We start from the raw sequence: 20,240 nt of genomic DNA on the forward strand, positions 1-20,240 counted from the left end.
ATCAGTGTTGGCAGTCAACGATTTGGCTATTCGGCATCGATCGGCAATTCGCTACATTGATGCCCAAAATAACAAATAGGTATCAGGTACTTTAGTACTGCTACCTGCGTCCTGCCTTTCACGAAATGACGAAAATAAGAATTTTAAATTTTAAAAACAGGAATTTTTTTGGGATCAAAGAAACTTTTTTAAACACGTTTTTATTGGTTCTATTGCGGCTATCGATTTCAACCTCGTAAGGTCATCTTCAGGCCGAGCGTCAATACTGTGAGATGAGGAGGCATGTACTATTATTAGCGGAGTAGTATGTGTTAGTTATCAGGAAAGATGTTTACTAAAAGTGAGGTTGTACTCACTTTTAGTAAACATCTTTCCTGATAACTAACACATACTAGGTACTCCGCTAATAATAGTACATGCCTCCTCATCTCACAGTATTTGACGCTCGGCCTGAAGATGACCTTACGAGGTTGAAATCGATAGCCGCAATAGAACCAATAAAAACGTGTTTAAAAAAGTTTCTTTGATCCCATTCTACATCGCACAACACGTTTAAAAACAATGGAACAATACATCAACCGAAGGAATTTTTTTGCCCATAACCAAAGAGTTATTCTTTGCCATAACTTTTGATTGAGACGTCTAATCGAAAAAGTACGAATCGTTTTGGAGTCTACGCACCCAAATTAATAAGAAAAAGTTTTTTCCCGAGAAATTGTGGTGTAGTCGATTTTTGGTAAAAAAGGAAAGTGCCTTTTTTTTGCCCAGAAAAAAAAATTGTCTCAGATCGACCGGAAAAAAATATTTTCTTATAGAATGTGGCCTGTAGAATCCATAATTCCAAACAGTTCCAAGATCGGACTACTAGATCAAAAGTTATAGCCCTTTGAATTTTTTGTCGAAATTGGTTTTTTGCCCATAAATATATACCTATTATTCAAAGTTTTCGTTGACTAATTAAACCAAAAGCAATAAAGGGGCCTGTCAGCAGTATATGAGTAGGTACCTATTATCATTGAATTTTATTATTGTTTATACCGAAAGTTGACTCAGACTTTGTGATGTCCTAGCTTTGATTCACCTTTTTTTTAAATTTACGGAAAATGTGGACTATATTTGATGTAAGGGACCGTAAGGCTAAATGGAGTGCTTCTTGAATTATTGAGTTTCATCGAAATTTGTCGAACTGCAGATACTTGCTCTTTCAAGATATAAATTACTTCTTATAAAGCAAAAAATTGGGGCGAAAAATAAAATGCCTAACTCTCAAAATTTGTGCTATTCGTTTTCGATTAGGTATACCATTTCGAATAGGTATCTAAACATGTTGCTGTCAATCCTACGGTTGCGCATCCCTAAGATATCACGAAAGAAATTTGATCCTAGCTTTTGGTTGGACAACATAAAAGATTCAAATTTCACGAAAAAATTACTCTATTTGCCATTCGATTTTTCAAAAAAAGGTTTGCGTTTTGTCAGAATCTCCACTTCATTTAAAACTAGCCGAGCATACTTCTGTCGAATGACGGCCGGCAGTTTAGCGACAGCCGTCCATATATAGTGCTTCACTTTCTGTATTTTTGTGAATATTTTCCACGGTGACAAACCTTCCGGTTCGAGAAGTTAACGTTTACTTTTGCGATTTTTCGCAGTCGGGGAAAAATTACGTTTTGGGAAAGAATAACAAATAATAATTATGAAATTTTTGGTTGGTTTTGGTTTGTATTTCCATATCCAAAACAGCCGAGGAAGAAACATAAATTTTTTAATTTGAAGATTGATTTTTATCGCTTCTACCATTCAATACAAACATACCTATACTACAAACTACACTAATATCGATGCTTTCATAAGAAGAACATTTTTATTGTTCTATTCCTCGTCTACTTTTCCAAGAAAATTCGATGGTGTAACGGGAGAAAGCTTTGTAGGTTTAAAAAACATTTTCGATTGAGCATTTTATTTCAATACAGGGAAATTTACATTTGTACCGCTTTATACAGAAAGTGAACTACAGTAAGACTGGCGATAAGCAGCAATAAACAAGAACGCGCTGTGCCGCGATGGCTTTGGTCCTTCATACTGCGTCGGTTCCGTTTTGAACCAACCGTGATGCCGGAATGCAAGGCTTACTATTGGTTAATAGAGCACGCTGATCGAGATTACCGCTAACAAAGATCATGATCTTTGCCGCTACACTTCAACCGCAAAAACGTATCATCAAGTGAAGTCTTTCTTCGTTACAGGTTGTGAGACTGCTTCCCGGTGGTAGTTCATTCCATTATCCTTCCATCCGATTGCCATAAGTTAAGCCTACATCTTTGTTTTAATGCAGTCTCACAAGCCGTAACGAAGAAAGGCTTAACTTATGGTAGCTTGGATGGAAGGGTAGTAACGGACACAGGCTGCTTGTTGAAAAATATCTCTTTATTATTCTAATGTACCCATTTTATAACAATTTGTGTTGTTGTTTTAAACACCCCCTATGATGCGAAGTTTTTATACCAATCTCCCCCATCCAATGAAATTCGCTTCTGAACTGCCAATCACAGTCCACGTCGACTTCCTTTTTTGATAAATCAACAAAACTTTCGCGGTTTTTCCACCTCTCATTAACTATACTCTCCGAATAAATTCTATGGATACCATTGTTGATACAATCGTTGTCAGGGTACCATACTTATTTGCCGAATAAATTTATCGAGGGATGGAAAAACGGACCCTAAATCGCGCAAAATCCATTTAGCCCCAGTTGCACCAACAAAATTAAGCCTTGATTAAAGTTAAGTCGAACTTAAAATCTATGGCAACGATTAATAAGACAATCGTTGCTATGGTATTTAAGTTATGCTTAACTTCAAGGGATACTTAACTTTGACGGTGCAATTGCCCCTTAATTTTACAACGCCTAATTTAAAAATCAGGACCGTAGGTACTCGAAACTACTTGCGAACGTAACAAAAAATGCCCATCTTAAAAAAAAAAGATATGGAATAAGTACCACTGTGTTCAATTTTAAGCAGAGTTATTTTCCATGTCAGATGGACAATTTTCGTACTCTGATTTTGGAGATACCTATTCAATTCGGAAAAGAAAATTATTTTCGAACGAAACGTTCTTAAAGAATTATAAGGATGGCATACGTCAAAATTAGACAAACTATCAATAAGACACAACCTCGGGTTTTTATTAATTTTTTTGGTTTTAATTAAATTGCAAATTTCGTAACAGCTATGCGTTTTCCTTACGTCATAAGTGAAAATACAAGAGAGGCGTATACGCCTTCATTAACAGCTCTTCAGTTAACTCTTGAACAACGAAGAAAAACGTTTCCAGAAAGATTAGAATGGGGTGACAAACACTGTTATTCTTTAACCAGATTATGCATTGAAGCAATATCAAAAAATTTCGCCAATCAGCCGGTTCTTAAAGAAGTATATGGTGCCGATCAAGATCTTCTCTTAGAAATTTTACCTACGAACTTACCTCTGGAAATTGTTGTCCCTTTAATTGATGCAAGTGTACTATGACTGTGCATAATTATTAAAGTAGGTAGTTTTAGGAAGAAATATACTGGAAAAGACGTTACAACGACGAATTTGGTATGGTATCTCAGCGCTTGTACCCAAATTGGACGTGGAAACAGGTATTTATCGAGAGGAACATTCAAAAACTTGTACAGCAAGCGGAGCCTCAATACAACGACGAGAACGATATGGAGGCAGTGTTAAAATTGTGTTGTCCGTATGTCAAAAGAATTCTAATTACGCAACTGCAAATGTGGAGACCTCCATTACACTGGGAAAAGAGCGAATATCCAGAGAATTTTCCGTTGCATCACATAAATTTTGAACCAATACTGAAACAGCTAACGGAAATTCAAGAATTCGATTTAGTATTCGGAATGAATTCGGTTGGGGATAAATTTTGCTGGGAAATGTTTAAGTTTACACCGTTAGATTGTAGTCGACTCGGTGCCGCTTTGTTAAATTTGCAAAACCTTCAAATATTAAGAGTGCATCGTAGCAATTTGGAGTACAAACAGTGTCAAGCTTTGATACAAGGATTGATGAAGAATCGGACACTAGCGGAGTTAGATTTGTCGTATTGCGAAATTCAAAACGAAGGCGCACTTTGTGTAGCGAAATTAATGATTGTGCATCCAGTTTTGGAAGTTGTAAAGCTCATGTATAACAAAATCAAACAGAAAGGTGCGGAGGGAATTGGATACGCTCTTTTACACGAAAATTGCTGCCCGTTACGGGTTTTGGATTTAAGAAGCAACCCATTGCGACACGGTGGAATTATGGGTATTTTACGGGCGTTAGTTAGAGTAGACAAACCGAGGGAGTTGAGTTTGGGCGGGTGCATCGCGGAAGATGAAACCCCCGTGCGCATTGCTCAAATGATCAATCTAAATGCGAGTTTGGAAATTTTGGATATAAGTGCTAATTGGTTCGGAGAGGAAGGAGGAGAGGTCTGTACATTCTACTTTAGGGTACTTACACTACATAACCATGTAACTTTTGGGTAGTAGCTCTTGGTATACTATTTAACAAATAATAAAACAATACAATGGTTGGATGTGCGTGAAACTGATATCACTATAGAGCAGTCGAAAGTAATTAACAAAATTTTGCGAAGAAATCGAGCAGGGGTGGATTGTTTGAGCGAAGATGAAGAAGTGGAAGAAGAGGTAGTTGCGACCGAGGAAATTGCTACTGAAGAAGTAACTGAAGAGGAAGAGGAGGGTGGAGCATGACATTTACCTACAGAATTCTGAAGTGTCGCTATATACATAATAAAGATATAGAATGGGGTCTAAACTTTCTAATTATGATCCAGGTTTACACAATTTCAGCAACCTTTACACAGTCTTAGATCACAAATAATTATAGTAATACTTAATTGAATAATCAATAAATCTTTATGCACGTCACCGTTCCAAGTTGTGATACCAAGAGTGCATGTTTTTGGTAGATTGATCTGAAATGTTGGTATAAAGATACCATATACTAAGTGCTCTTTCTTCTATGACAACATATTTTCATCTGCGCGTCCCTCTATCATTTACAGGAACAGTTATCTTCGTTTACTTGATTATCAACTTGTCTACAGACACTTTTAACGAAAATGTGCTCTTGGTCTCAGTTTTCCGCTCGTTTCTTAATCTGTTCACCTCTACAGCTACATTTGACTATTAAAATTAATTGTTGGAATAGGAATAGATCCTACGAATCTCAAGGAAACAGAATACGGTTTGTGCGTGAATCCCTCATGATTATGGAAATTAAGTGCAGTTTCTACTCACAGTTTTTATCTTTTTTTCTTTTTGTAGGTTAGATACAGGGTCAATTTCCGGTCTATGGAAATTGTAAGTACTTTTTCTCCTCCCAACCAAAGATACAAGCAAAAATATAACACATGACCTAAGGCCGACGTGACCAATGGTCTAATTACAGATAAGTTGAAAATTTGCCTGTGCTTTATTTTTTGATCCTTGTAATACCATGCACACCTATTGTCAATCCGAAAAGCCCAACCCATCTATATCAGCTCCAAAAGGTATTTCTTTTGTATCGGACTTTCGAAACAAAGTATGTTATGAAAATGCCAAGATAAAAAAATTAAAGAACACAAAATTTTGTATAAGGGAACCGTCTCTCGATGGTCAACTATTTTTAGGAGCAATCTGAAATCAGAATAAAAAGAAAAGCGTAAAATGGACAAAAATGGACATTTAATATTCTTGCGCAGTACATGAAAAACTATAGGTATCTACTATTTGCTAAACTTGACTGATTCAAAAATTTGTTGTTTATCGTCTCTATTCTTTTGTTTAGCAAGTAAGAAAACTGAAAAATATCCGTTTTTCTGTTTGCCTCTAATCACTATCAATTTTTTTTAACTTTTAACTTTAAACAAGTCAGATTAACTGTGAGTCATCACTCAATATTCCGTAAAACTAGTGTAATTAGTCCACGGTAAAACAAAACCCTTTTACTGCTAGAGAAACCACTAGGGGTTGTCAGAAAATAGTTTTTCATTAAGTGAAGAGATAATGGGCGATCAAAAAAGGATTGAAGTCGAGCTGCCGTTGGAAGTTCATTAAATATGATTTCCTATATAAACAAAAATCCCAAAGGTGACACGCCAGCAACTCCTTTTTAATCGCATGGTACTTGAATTTGAAGTATTTTGCCAATCTTTGAACCTTACTGAAATGCTTACTATAATAATTCGAGAGGGACGGAACATGTAGGTAATTGCTCTATTTAGATTCGCTGGTCAGAAAAACCACATTCAGTACATAGACACATAGAGAATAGAATGGAATCAGAAATCTTTGAATCTGCCCTCTACTCTCCGACAAAAAGAATGCAAAAAGTTGTAATTTTCGTAGGCCTAACTAAATACCTACTTTCATTTGTATTGTCGTACCTACAAAAACAGGAAACTGTATAAACTACACGTAAAAAGTGCAAAGTTCGATCGTGGCTTGTAATTTACACAACATAGAAGTACTGCATTTGTACGAAAGGTGCCCAAAATTGTGACCGATTGAATTCATGAAACGAAATAAAAGTGACCTATTTGACGATCGCGGTTTTTCTGTAAATGATGACCTTCCTATTTCGATAATATTTAGTAGGTACTTCCTTATATACATTTCCTACTTCCAGTAATTCGCCTTCATAGGTCAACGTAAAAGGTTTATTTTGTAGTCAATTTTTTTAGAGTTATTCACTTTCAGCCTCTTTCGGGTCCTTTAGGAGAATTCTGACTGTAAAACCATAGTATAATACAAATAGTAAGCCAACCGGTTCGCGCCAATTCTTGATGATTGTAAAAAGATGTACCGGTACATGCTGCCACCTAGTTGAGAGTAGCTCAATACGCCCATCTTAGAAACTACATTCATTATTGTCACGAAACGATCGGCATCAGTTATCGAAGCGGGAAAATACAAAACATGATTGGTAATTGAGTTTAAATATTCTTCCCATATCGTATTCCTATTTCATATCGTCATAATTAAGCACTATACTTGCAAGCAGAGCTGGAATGATTACTCCAAAAAGTATTCGAATACTGATTACAAATTACTTTATCATAAAAGTATTTACGTAGGTATTTGATTAGGTACCTACTTTACAAAATTTGTATTTAATTACTGATTACAATTTGTAATCGATTTACTTTAGCATCGTAATTACATTAACTACATTTTTAAACTTGCATCTTGCATGCGCACGTATCCATACTTTATTTATCGTTATCGAGTTCGTTGATTCTTTGTTATTACTTATTAACGATCCTCGTGACCGTTCATAATTTTGTATTGCTGTCTGTCTGTCCGTTTGTCGCCCGTATGCACGATAACTTTGTGTAGAAACGTCCGATCATTTTGAAAATGGGTACACATATCCTTAAGGATATAAGAAATGTCGCCATTGTTTTTCAGCTGAGTAAACTAACGCACCAAAAAGTTACAGCCCAAAAACTGCCCACACCTGAAAAGTATAATTTTTGTTGTTTGTACATTGAATGTCCGGTTTTCTGTGTTAGCAAATATTCCTTAAACCTCAAGAAACTACGCAGATACATAAAAAATTTGCCCCAACTTTTGTATCTGCGCAATCCAATTTTTTTGTTTGTTAAGATGGGAAAATGAAATTTTGTATGTAGGCACCTCGAATAGAAATAAAACTAATGCCGAATCAAGAAAATTGTTTTACAAGCTATGCTGATCTGGTGGGATCACCGAGTCAACCCCTTAAGATGTACTATGAAAACGATGGATGGAATCTCGAAGATCGTTCGGTATTCTGTTCTCTTGTATCAGATTTTTAGAAAGATATTTCAATAAATCCAGATATTCCATAAGCAAAAATATTAAAGAGAGTATAACCCGTGCACTTGGAAACCTCTATACTTTGAAGGTGTGCTAGACGACCTTCATAACTTTCCTCCGCATGAATTATTTTTCCCAGATGCTGTTTGCAGAGCCGTCTTTAAGCAATTGGGGGCCCTGGGCGCAAAAATGTATGGGGCGCCCCTTTGTTTGGAAGATACGGAATTCAGAAAAACGATCTCGTTAAAATCAATAAATATGGATATCGACAAAAAAGTATAACATTCCTCTCGCTCTTTGTATAATCCGATTATATTTTTAGCGCATTTTCCAAGGAAGGTGGGTGCGCTATTGCCAGCCACTTTCTCTGTCCGTCCGTCTGTCCGTCCTAGGTCTCTATTCCCACAGTTTTCAAGATATTTATTTCGTTCTTTTTGCATTCGGTAGCTTATAGCTTTGTCACCTCAACCAAGAAAAATCTTGACGAGTAATGTGCGCATACGCTGACTGTGCAATATCAACTTTCTTATTTATTAATATATTTTGTTGAAATTTTAACCACAGACACTTCTAGCAAATGCAAACATATCGCATATAGTAAAAATCAGATGTGCTAATGCGCGAACTGAGCAATGAACTTATTACTTAACTTATTCATGGAGATATTTCTTTGAAATTTTAACCAAATATGTTTTTAGTGAAAGCAAACGTATCGCATATTGTAAACATCAGATTAATGTGCGCATGTGTAATATCAACTGTCTTATTTGTCAAAATATTTTTTTGAAATTTTTATCACAGGTGCTTCTGTTTAAAGCAAACATATCTCATATTGTAAACATTAGATGTGCGCATGCGCCGTTTATACGCACTCTGCGCAGTGTCAACTTTCTTATTGATGAAGATATGTCTTTGAAATATTAACCACAAATACCTCTAGTAAAGACAAACATAGCGCACATGGCTATGGCTTTTGGAAAGTACTGATCAATGCCTGGAAAATGCGTTGAAGTTAATCGCCCTACTTTTTTATTTGTTATATTAATGGACAGTAACTTAAGCACACTTGCGTCTATGTAATGTCTCACAAAATGAAACATCGTTTATGGGGCTGTACGGTGTACCTTGGAATAAATTGTAAGAACTAGTTTGTTGTTTTTAAAGGAAGTTAATTACACTTTGAATTTACAAATATGGACAAAGAAAACCTACTATTACTAATTTATTTTAGTTACATTTGCAATTTGTAATTAAGGATATATCTAAGTAGGGTTGCCACATGGCCGGGATTTTCCGGGATTGTCCCGAAATTAGCTGCACTATCCCGGATCCCGGTTTTTCATACCTATATAAATCCCGGAAAAAATATGGCAACGTCTTGAATAAAAATTCAAAATTTGGTTGGGGGAAGGAGGGGCTGGTCCTTCATGGTACATGGCAGAAGTCTACTGCTGAGGTCAAAACGTTAAGAACGAATATTTGGCAAATAATTTAAAATTTATTGACCATAGCTGTTAGTTTCGTGAAGTAATTAGTTCTCAAAGAGACATGCAATTTTCACGGCTGCGTTTTAGGAGAAAAAATAGTTCGTTAGTGCCCGTTTGAGCACAATTAAGTTGTTAGACCAAAACCACGAGGACCGAAATGAGCGCCGGGACCGAATCGGTCTGACCCGAAACAGCTTCATGTCCATTTGGTTGATTGGGTTTAAAAAAAATTGTCATTGGTAGGTATTCCTTTTTCAGCAACACTCATCTTAGGAATTAACCGCACATCTCTATAATCATAATATGTATGTATTATACTGTGGTATAATTATTCGTCATAGATCATAGATAAAACCACCTTTTATTTATGATTACCCGTTGAATGTATTAATCGCAACCCAATATAATTTTATGATGAAGAAAAGGAAATAAACTAAATCAATATAGACCAGCGACAAGGTCGCTTCCGATTAACCAGTATTGACAAAAAATTAATCACTTAGTCGCTTGACTACTGTCTACCTATTACTGAAAACAGAACTGGAAAATTCGTAATTGTTCGGGAGTTATCATGTAGGGACACAGACGGACTGACAGACGGACAGAAATCATGAATTCGCTTAGGAGCTCTTAATAATGAAGAACTCCCTATATATTTTATTGCCATAATGACCTTTAATGGAACGTAAACGTGCTATACAGTATATTAAAATGACTAGAAATGAAGAATTAAATGGAATTGATATTCTAATCTATAAAAATAAATGTTAAATGATAACTGTAGCATGCACCTGGCGTGGTGTTACAGTAAGCCAGTGTAATATAGATATTACCCTGTTGAAGTTAAACACATTTCAAATGACTAACTGTACTGGGTTCAGCGACATCTACTGAAAGGAAGATTCAATTACAATTGGTAGCACCGAATGTTGTATTATGGGCACACACCACTTTACAAATATTCCGACTCGTGAGACATCTAGCAATCACAAATATGAACTAACCAAAATTCAAACGCGTTGTTTTACTATTGTGTTATATTATGGTATGACGGTATGGGTCTCACCTATGCTTATTTATCAAACTTTACAGAATGCGGTCTGCATACGCCCATTAAATTTCAAAACATCAATACAAGTGTAATATTAATAATTTACGCAGTGTTCGTGATAAAAGGGGTATGAAATTTCATTTCAAATGACAGCGGGCGCGACAAATGGCGTGGTGGGAAGAGGTGAGTTATAACCCAAACCGCATGTTGTGGGCTAGAAACCATATGATCAAGACGTCTCTCCGTAACCTAATTCTACGGTCGCGAGGGCAATGGCTGCATTGTAATAGGTACATGCGTAATTAATTCAGTAACTAGTTTTTGAGCTACGAGCTAGTGCTAAGCTCGCCTGTTCCTCCGCGCACTCCGATTGGGTATATTCAATGGATTGGGGTAGAAGGTGTCGTTGGAGATGACATCCTGAAGGGTTAAGAATGGAGCTCATACCTATATTAGAAAGGGTTATGCCGCGTGCCCTTGCAGTAACGTCGATATATGTCTGTCATTGCCCTCCCTGAGAACACATCTTCAGGTCAAGCTCACCCCCGAACTCCTCTATTTTTCGTGATCGGAGCGCATACGCAACTTAACTAACTGTCTTAACACCATCTGTTGTGCACAATCGCCCATACTTGACCAGTCAACTGTTAAGGATTACACCAGTGTGTTTACCTCCCATTAGGGTTAGTACTAAAATACCTTCTTGCACAAGACATGAAGAATGACATACGATTTTCAGGAGGACACTTTTTAGGGGATTTTTCAACAGAAATAATTCCTCTTATGTAAATGTTTTGTACGTCTGTTCCTCGTAACTCGAAAACGAAAAGAGACAACGATGTCAAAACTTCGCCAATCGATTTCTACTAGTTCAAGGATCAGTGCTATTGAAATTGAATATGAGCCGGGTTAAAAGTCTGGTTTCCGAATACGAACCGAGTGGCAAAAATTTCCCCTACTGAAAGTCGTATGCGATTCTTCGTATCTTGTGCGACTATATCTTATCTGTAAATTGAAATTCATCACAAAAGCTATAATAAAATCTATCAGAGAACTTTTATCTTCGCTTTGTGAGTACTCTGTTCTGACGGTTCGTTCTCCAAAATACGTTATATCTCAGTAGCTAGTGATATGGTACCGTTAGATGGGTCTCAGGGACACCTATCGCATTCCCTTACTCGCATTCGGAAACTATCCGATTCCTATTAAATGGTACCGATTCATCTTAAACTCTATAAATCGACTGACGAAGGTTTGAAAACGACGAGGAACAGGCAGACCGACGGACAAAACCACCACATAAAGGGAATTTTTGAAAAATTCCCTTAAAATCTCTTCTAGCCAACAGTGTCGATGTTTATAGTGAAATAGATTTTTAATGCAACTTAAATATTAAGTTTGAGTGAGAGAGGTGTATTGACAAGAAATACAGTGGTAAAACTTTCCACTTTAATTTTGTTAAAAATCTATGAAACAGTTAGATTTTTATTCTCAAATTCACTAAGTCTGTGCTCCCAGATGATCGTGATACTACAAATCACCATGATTGTGAATGTGGCTCATGCATATGCAAAGTAACTTCGACAGAATTACTCTGATGTAAAAAGTGAACCTATGTAATTCCCCTTTAGCAACTCAAAAGTAAATTACTCATTAGGCTTATACACATATCCACTAAATAACTGTTCCACTGGATATTATTTTCATTGACCTAAATTTAAGACAAAAACTGATTAGCTGCAACAATACCAACCGAATTTCATTATACCAGAGGATTACGTTAAATTCGCTTTCAAACTAGTTGCCGCAATTACAGGGAGATTACGTTTATTCGTTCCTGGAGATTTTTCTTCGGGAATCGAATCTGAATTAGTTTTTCATTTTTCATTTTAATTAAAAGTGCGGTAAAGTCTAAATCTTTATGAGCAGGGAACAGCAACATTTTATATTATACATCATGAAAAAGTACACATATTAAAACAGTATGAACTAACAGCTCAACCAAAATTCTGATGTAGGGTGAATTTAGTACTTGGCAGAGAGGTCGTCTCAAACAATATCTCGAAAGTGACCGACAAAAATAGTACCGTTAGAAGTATCACTTCTAGTGGCGCATCTGTTATTTTGACCGATAAGCCACTAAAAGTGCGTTGTAAGTCGAATCGAATGGAATATACTATTTTTTCTCCAAAAGTGTACATTTCATTCAAAACATTATTTTTAAGTTGCTCAATGCTTCATTTAAGCAGGCGACGAAGAATTTGTCACCTATAGGTGATATGTGTGTGATTAGTGTATGAAAAACGGATTACCAAAAATTTTCGACCTGAGGTAACGGGACTAAAGTTGAAAATTATACTTAGATTTTTAATCAAGTCCCTGTGGAGTAACAAATGGTTACTAATGAACTACCGAGATCATGGGCTTTCCCAAGGTCGTGCCTTTAGACTTCGACCTCGGCAACGTATTACAACTATTATTTTCCTAACACTTAGAAACTTTTTCATTAACCTACAAGACTGTTTTAAGAGCCAGAAAGCTTATTTCAGATATTTCCTTTTGCTTTTATTTACCCGGCCTCACCTCATAGATTGCAATAATAACAACAAGCAAATCCACTCCTTAGCCACGCAACCGGGAAATCTCCTTTATTAAGGCCATGGTTTTTTCCATCGGGAAAATCCCAAGAGCAAAATCTTGTAACGTAACCAGGGGAAATCCCAAGGTCACAACCTTGGAGCAAAGTGCAAAACTCAAGGCTATTCTAAATCTAAGGTCATAATCTTGATCCAACATCGAAGACTATGACCTTGGTTGTTTGGACCAAAGTACAAAACCACGATCTGAGGAAATCCCAGAGTCATGACCTTGGGAAATCCCTGGCAATGGCCTTGGGAAATCCCAAACCCATGGTCTCGGATTTTCTGGATCAATGACCTTGGGTAAATCCCAAAGTCATCACCTTGTGACGTGAGTGGGCAAATCACAAAGTCATGACCTTGTGACGTGAGTAGGGAAATCCCAAGGTCATGCTCTAGACCGGATGGGATAGTGTCCCACCCTGAGGGACCGGAGGAGCAGGGTGTCTCACTTCTACTTACGTTGGTTTCTAAGATACCTACAGGGTAAAAACGAAAACTAACTTTTTGGGATGTTATATTTTGCTACCCATGTAAGATAGAAAAATGGTAAAAACTATCTATTTTGGATATTTTTACGGAAAATCCAGTGGCGTAGTAAAAAAAATTTTTTGGATAGATTCTGAGATTTGATTGGTATTCTTTAAATACAACACTCTGTATATCTGTATCTGTATACAGGGTGATTCCTATAGTACCTGCCACCGTTTGGGAGCGTGTAGGTGGTGCGTAGGGGAGTATTTTGATATAGGACACTTGGGGTCGGAAATCTAAAATAAGGGTGCCAGAGCCAAATTTACCTTCTGGAATTTCGCGCCTGTAGGTAGGCAACCCAACCGGCCGGCGGTGCACACGGAGCGATCTCAGGCGGCGATGTGTGGCTGACACTTGATCAGAATTTTGTTTAAACCCACGAAATCCCGTCTGCAACGACGCGTATCAAGTGAATAAACACTATGGCAATAGTATAATAATAGTTGGCTAGATGTAGGAAGTGCATTGAGAACAACGGTGGCCACGTTGAACACTTGTAAACGTTATTGCTTTTGACTGTCGTTTTCCCTCCTTCCCTCCCATGTCGCTTCCTCGCGCTAACTCGCTCTGCATCCCTCCGCGCGAAACGTCGGTCGGTTGGGTTGCCTACATACAGGCGTGAAATTCCAGAAGGTAAATTTGGCTCTGGCGCCCTTATTTTAGATTTCCGACCCCAAGTGTCCTATATCAAAATACTCCCCTAGGCACCCCCTATACGCTCCCAAACGGTGGCAGGTACTATAGGAATCACCCTGTATAGTTTGACAGAAGAGTTCTACATATGACATGCTTTTATTATAAAATCTTAAAGTATAAAACTCCTCCTTACCTTGCCAACAAAGTAACATTTAGAACCGATATCCATAATATAAAGATTCGAAGGAAAGATCTTATTACAATTCCCCGCCACTACAAGTCAATTTTCAAACGATCGTTCTCCTACAACATTGCAAAATGGGTAAATCATTTTCGAATCAATGATCTCACTATATCATGTCGTTAAAATCAAAAATTAGAGAAAGGCTATTGATCGACGATTAGTATGTGTAACAATTAACAGTCAGCATATAACATATCAAACCCAAAAGTATTTCTAATGCTTCCGTGATACATACATAGTATCTGTACTTTTGTAAACGCCCTATTTTGCTTGGTAAATAATAAGAAAATCTCTTTATTTTAAAATCACAACTCTACTGCAATATTTCACAATTAGGTTCATGCGGAAGAACAGTATTCTGGCTTTGAGTCAGTTGTCTGAGCTTGAATCCTTATTTCATTAAGTGTACAATACAAATATTTTGTTTTCTTTTTTTTGTAAATTATTGGAAAAACCTAATGAAATAAAAATTATTATTATTATTATTATTATCGTCAATTTTGTTGCATTCTTTTTCATGATTACATTGATATTTCACAACCTATATTTTATAGCTATGAATCAAAAATAAAAATCTTATTTTATACGGTTTTTAAGTAGTAGGCCATGGATGTTGTTTTCTTTATTGTAGCCGTAGTAACTAATATCAATAAAATCGAGGATGGTAGATGCATGTCATTTCAAAATTTTGAAAAATATGATTTAATACATATAAAAAGTGTAGGTTGTCCTCAGGAGAACACGGGCAACTCGCGCCGCCACCTTTTGTGAGGTCACGACCTTGGGTTTCCTCCTGGTTATGACCTTGGGTTTTTTCGCGATCAGGACCTTAGGTTTTCCCGCAGTCATGACTGAGGGATTTCCCCGATTACGTCACAAGGTCATGACCGTGGAATTTTTTTTATTACGTTACATGGTCATGACCGTAGGATTTTCCCGATTACATCACAAGGTCATTACCTTGAGGGTTCTCTGATTACGCCACAAAAAATTTTACTTACATATCACGTCATCCTATTTCATTTTTGAAAATCGTTACTTTTTCAAATTTCAGACATGAAAGAGAAATGCACAAATGGTCACTATAATCGTAGTATGTAAGAGAAAATGATGGTTAAGCGCGCACCGGAATAGCCGCAAACTAACTGAAATTAGAACGCTATTTCACATCCAAAAACAAGTTACTTTTGGAAATCAGATGGAGGCCTCAGGTTATCCCCAAGGTCATGACCTCTGACTTTGATCTCGGGAGTTTTCCAAGGTCGTTGGCTTCGGGTTTTCCCAATCTCATGGCCTTGGACTTCGACCTCGGGAGACCCTGCAAGCGTTTTCGAGTTTAACTTTATGTGTTGCTAATAGTTATTTACATATGAGTATGGTAAATCAAGGTTTACGTTAACGAGTGAGATGTTTACTGCCGAAGCGTAGCTGAGGTAGGAATTTCGAAACGAGTAACGTAAACTGATTTGGCATACAAATAATGTAAAACATTTTATTTCATACTGCTCTATTTCTATTAAAATACCACTTTGATTAGAATGTTGTAGGTACACAAAAAGCAAAAGTTGATCACTTGATTTGTTTGATCTGACAGTAGTTTGACAAATATCAATGCATACGTTTAGCTGGATGTCAGTTGCGGTTGCTAGGCAAAATTTCCAGTCTGGTAAAAATTTTCAGTCTGGTAATAGTATATTAAAGTACAAGTGTCATTTGACGAAGATTGTCGCACGAGGTAGTTTGCCGAATAAGCCGCGTAGCGGCGAATGCGGCAAAAGCCGAGTGCGACAAGTAGACAAATGACACGTGTGCTTTATACTATTTTTTTCTATTTCGACTTTTATTTTAAATAATAAATTATACAAATTATAAATATTGCCTTTAGGCGTTGTTAGGTAATTTTAAACTATCATTCAGTGTATGTTGGTAATAGACACAGTTCATTTATTTTTACGTTGGCTAACCTGATTCTTGTATTTTCAAACTTCAAACTTTTAATTATTTGGTCATAATTCCATTTTGCGGCAGTTGTGATGAATACGGATGACAAACACGTCTCTTGTACCCCATCAGAGACCCAAGAGATTGCCAATGAAGCGACGTTAAATTTACTGCCTGTAAAATCGAAAGTAAAGTACGAGGAGTACAAAATTTTTGAAAACTGGCTGGCCGAGAAAAGAGTTCAAAAAGTAAGCAAGAATGTACTGCTGGCATATTTTCTACGCTAAGTAAAAATAAAAAAAGTTCTACCCTTGGGAGAATATATTCAAAATTAATCGGAATTAATACAATCGGTCAAGTTCCTCGTACGTTATTTACACTTTACAGGTTATGTTTAGTTTTGATTTGACGTATACCGTTGACGGCAAAAAAGCGAGGGATACCAATCCAACAATATAAAAAAAATAATACGTTTCTATTTCTTTCAGCATCATTTCTGTCTAGAAACGCACGCAAACTGGGCCAATCAAGTACGGTTTCGGTATTGTTTCCACATCGAAATAGAAAAAATACGATTTACCAGACTCAAATCAGTCTGGGAAAGCGGCGATTACTAGATAGTATGAAATAAAAAATTTTACAAGTTTTAAGAAATTTGGTCGTGGCCTTTGATTTTGGTTTCGGATTTTCACGAAGGTTGTTGGTCTCGGAATTTCCAAGATCGTGGCCTTAGAGTTTTTCGTTAACTTCGGGTTTAGGAAAACATTGGAAATGTTTTAGAACCTTCCGAGGAGCTTGCATGCTTTTTCGAGTTTAGTTTTATACGTTGGCCAAAAAGTTTTAAAAAAATATTTGAAATACTTGCAAGCACTTTCAACTGTAACTTTGTATGTTCCGAAATTAGTTTTAGGAAGTATCCGAAATACGTTTAAGAACTTGAATGCATTTTTTCAAGTTTACTTTTGTATGATGAGAAAGTTTTTAAGCTTTAAAAAGATATTTGAAATACGTTTTAAGTTTTAGGAAGACATTTGAACGTTTTCGAACTTGCAGGCGTTTTCGAATTTAACCTAAAAAAATTCACGTTAAGCTATACATACCTACAGGGCGATGTATTTAAAAAATACTAACTTTGGGTCATATTTCAGAAACGACGGTCTAAATTTCTTTAACTATGCCACTTGATTGTACATACATAAATATATCTAAAATAAGCAGTTTTTACCTCCCAAAAAGCCAAACTTTTTCGTTTTACTTTTAACAAATGTAATTAGCCTAATTCTATTTGTGGTATTAAAAGGTTAATGAAAAAGTGATCTTTAAAAACAGCTTAGATACACTGCAGTCTCGACCAAAATAGGACACACGGGTGGATTATATAGGTTCGGTACGAGCGACAGCTCACAGTTTCAGAGTTATCGAACGCCTTTCCCTCGGCCTTTCCTATAGTTCTCCCCTTCCTAAATTTTTTTTTTTTAATTTAATTTGTGTGCCTCGATTACTAGTGGCCATTGGTACGTCTACAAGTACCTTTACTTACAATGCACGTATTCTAATAATATTTCGCTTATTAGACTATTATATACAATTGTACAAGTTTGTAGGTATCTCTTAGAAAGTTTAGTACGTTTATAATACTTTTCGGTAATGAGAGGTCTTTTTTAAGGTCCATTCCAATATGGTATTTGCTTCGGATTTCCAATTGCAGTGGACACTGTGAGAGGAAGTGGTTCACGGACAAAGGCTCGTTGCATTCACAATATGGAGGGTCTTGATTTTCAAAAAGGTATCCATGGGTTTTCCTTGTGTGACCAATCCTCAACCTTCGAATTATGACTGTATTCTTCCTATTCATTGAGGATAGATTAGTGGTCATTATTGTAGGCTGAATTTCGGATAACTTTGAAACAGGCTGTAGAATGATTCAAAGCAGGAGAGGGATCCATGACAAGGTAAAAACGTAATTGGGCAAGCAAACTGATGTACTGACCGTATAAAAGAATATTGAGGTGGTCCTTTTCTTTGTTTTAATTTGTTAGACAATCAAAACAATAAAAAAAATAGCCCTCGTTGTCAGCAAGAGGCCAGGAGAGGACACCAAAACAGACATTTCTTTCCACTGAACTGAAGGTTCTAAGTATCTCGTTTGGGAATTGCCTTATCTGCTTACCTAGATTTCATTAAGTACATCTTGTCCAATTTTGTAAAAGTTTACCAAAATTATTACTCCAAAGTAGAGAATCTTTAAACCGACGTTTCTGATTCTGAAGAAACTTCATGTCAGTGGATCTTTGAATATAGGAGGTACCTAAATATAAAGAATTCAAAGTGTCCGCACACTGTAATTTATCGTGCTGATTTTCATGATTATTTTGAGAACTAAATTGATATAAGTACTCTTACAAGACGTGTTTTTAAAAAAATACTGTAAATGCGATGGTAATCTTTGCAATAGTTCTATTTTATTTCGATTTAGAGTTTATATGGGTTCGAGTCAGTTTCTAGTTCCCAGGACGATAGAATAATTCAGACTAAATAACGTCGAATTAGCGTGCAAAAAATCACTTCTGAAAAATTGAACATACATAAGAAAAGAAACGCAACGTTTTACTCTTATTCCAGGATAGTATTTCAAGGTACATTGTTGTAATTTTGTTGATTCAACACTTCGTTTCTAAACTAGTATTTCTAAAATTATCAATCCCCGAAGAAGGAGCGCATCTATTATATATCCCAATCACTTCGTAACTTTCCCAAATACAAATACATTATCTCTAGGAATAGGATAAGCGATTTGATACACTAATACACAAGTTGGTATTGTAATCCGCCTACCACAAACTACAACAGTACAATGCGTTTCTAATTCTCTAGAGGGAAATCAGATACAATTGCAACTATGCCAACATTTGTATTCATAGGCTTAATGCGGGTTTTCGGAACAAAGTAGAAGCTCGTCGATAAGTAAAGCTCCCTTGAAAACCCCGTATTAGAAAGAGCATTTATATTACAATGGGGTTAGCCTTTTGATCCACTTTGGATAACGATCTTTCAGTTTTTTATAATTTCTTTTACGCCTTTATATACATATTATATAAATATTTAACACTATGAAAAGACGTTTCCTATTCATATAATTTCTATAGCCATCTACTAAAAGAGAAAAGTTCTCATTCTTCTATACATTTTTATGTTATAGGCATTTTATGTATGAAATTTAAATGTATATCGTATATTATTGAAATCCAATACACTGCACATTCTATTGAAATTTATGGGCACAGGGCATACTTTTAGGTAATACATTGAAGTACTTTCGTTTTCTATAGCAATATATCGAAAAAAAGTTTGGTAGTATAGAATCGCGTATAAAGTAAAAGGTTATCTATAAATCTATAAATGGCGCGTACTTACCAGCCGAAGAAAATGCTGCTATATAATTATTTTTATTAAGTTTAAGAAGCAGGTTCGTTGCTAGAATGCTAGCGCAGATATAACACCCAAAATCGGATTTCATGTGCACAAAAAACACGGCTGATGGTAAGTGAAGTTTCATTAAAGTTTCATTCTATTTATAATACTCATCATATCCTGAGGAAAATTTTATGTTTGTCATCCTCAACTAATAGTCCGTAAAAGTTTCATAAGTGGTGATGTGACACACACATACAAATTAGGTTGTCTCGATACCACAGCCACAGCGTCGCTCATATGCGTCGCTCGTGGGAGACAAAATGACCGTTTATAGTTTTGTTATAATGGTATATTACGCATTAAGTTTTATAAACGACCACTTTAGACACAAGTTTTATGTTATGCAGGGCGAGCAACTTTATTTATTTATTTTATAGCA

At 36.2% G+C, this 20,240-nt stretch overlaps 1 protein-coding gene across 2 annotated transcripts; it reads left to right on the top strand.

The window, feature by feature from the left end:
- The first annotated feature begins 3,161 nt into the window (after positions 1-3,161).
- On the top strand, positions 3,162-4,813 carry LOC116172104 (dynein regulatory complex subunit 5-like). 2 transcript variants are annotated; one of them, XM_031489247.1, is made up of 3 exons: positions 3,162-3,515; positions 3,563-4,477; positions 4,535-4,813. In XM_031489247.1, exons 1-3 carry the CDS (start codon positions 3,234-3,236, stop codon positions 4,535-4,537), a joined length of 1,200 nt encoding a protein of 399 aa, XP_031345107.1. In that variant the 5' UTR covers positions 3,162-3,233; the 3' UTR covers positions 4,538-4,813. The 2 variants fall into 2 exon arrangements, with proteins under 2 accessions (XP_031345107.1, XP_031345106.1); XM_031489246.1 differs by having other exon boundaries at positions 4,538-4,813.
- The last annotated feature ends 15,427 nt before the right edge of the window (positions 4,814-20,240 follow it).

Source organism: Photinus pyralis, unplaced genomic scaffold (assembly GCF_008802855.1).
Source record: "Photinus pyralis isolate 1611_PpyrPB1 unplaced genomic scaffold, Ppyr1.3 Ppyr1.4_LG5, whole genome shotgun sequence".
Classification (NCBI taxonomy): Eukaryota; Metazoa; Arthropoda; class Insecta; order Coleoptera; family Lampyridae; genus Photinus; species Photinus pyralis.

Excerpts from the sequence above, each read along its gene's own strand:
- LOC116172104 (XM_031489246.1), top strand. The coding sequence starts at position 3,234 with ATGCGTTTTCCTTACGTCATAAGTGAAAATACAAGAGAGGCGTATACG. Across the intron at positions 3,516-3,562 it reads TTGTTGTCCCTTTAATTGAT|GAAGAAATATACTGGAAAAG; the intron begins GCAAGTGTACTA and ends AGGTAGTTTTAG. Across the intron at positions 4,478-4,537 it reads TCGGAGAGGAAGGAGGAGAG|CTCTTGGTATACTATTTAAC; the intron begins GTCTGTACATTC and ends TTTGGGTAGTAG.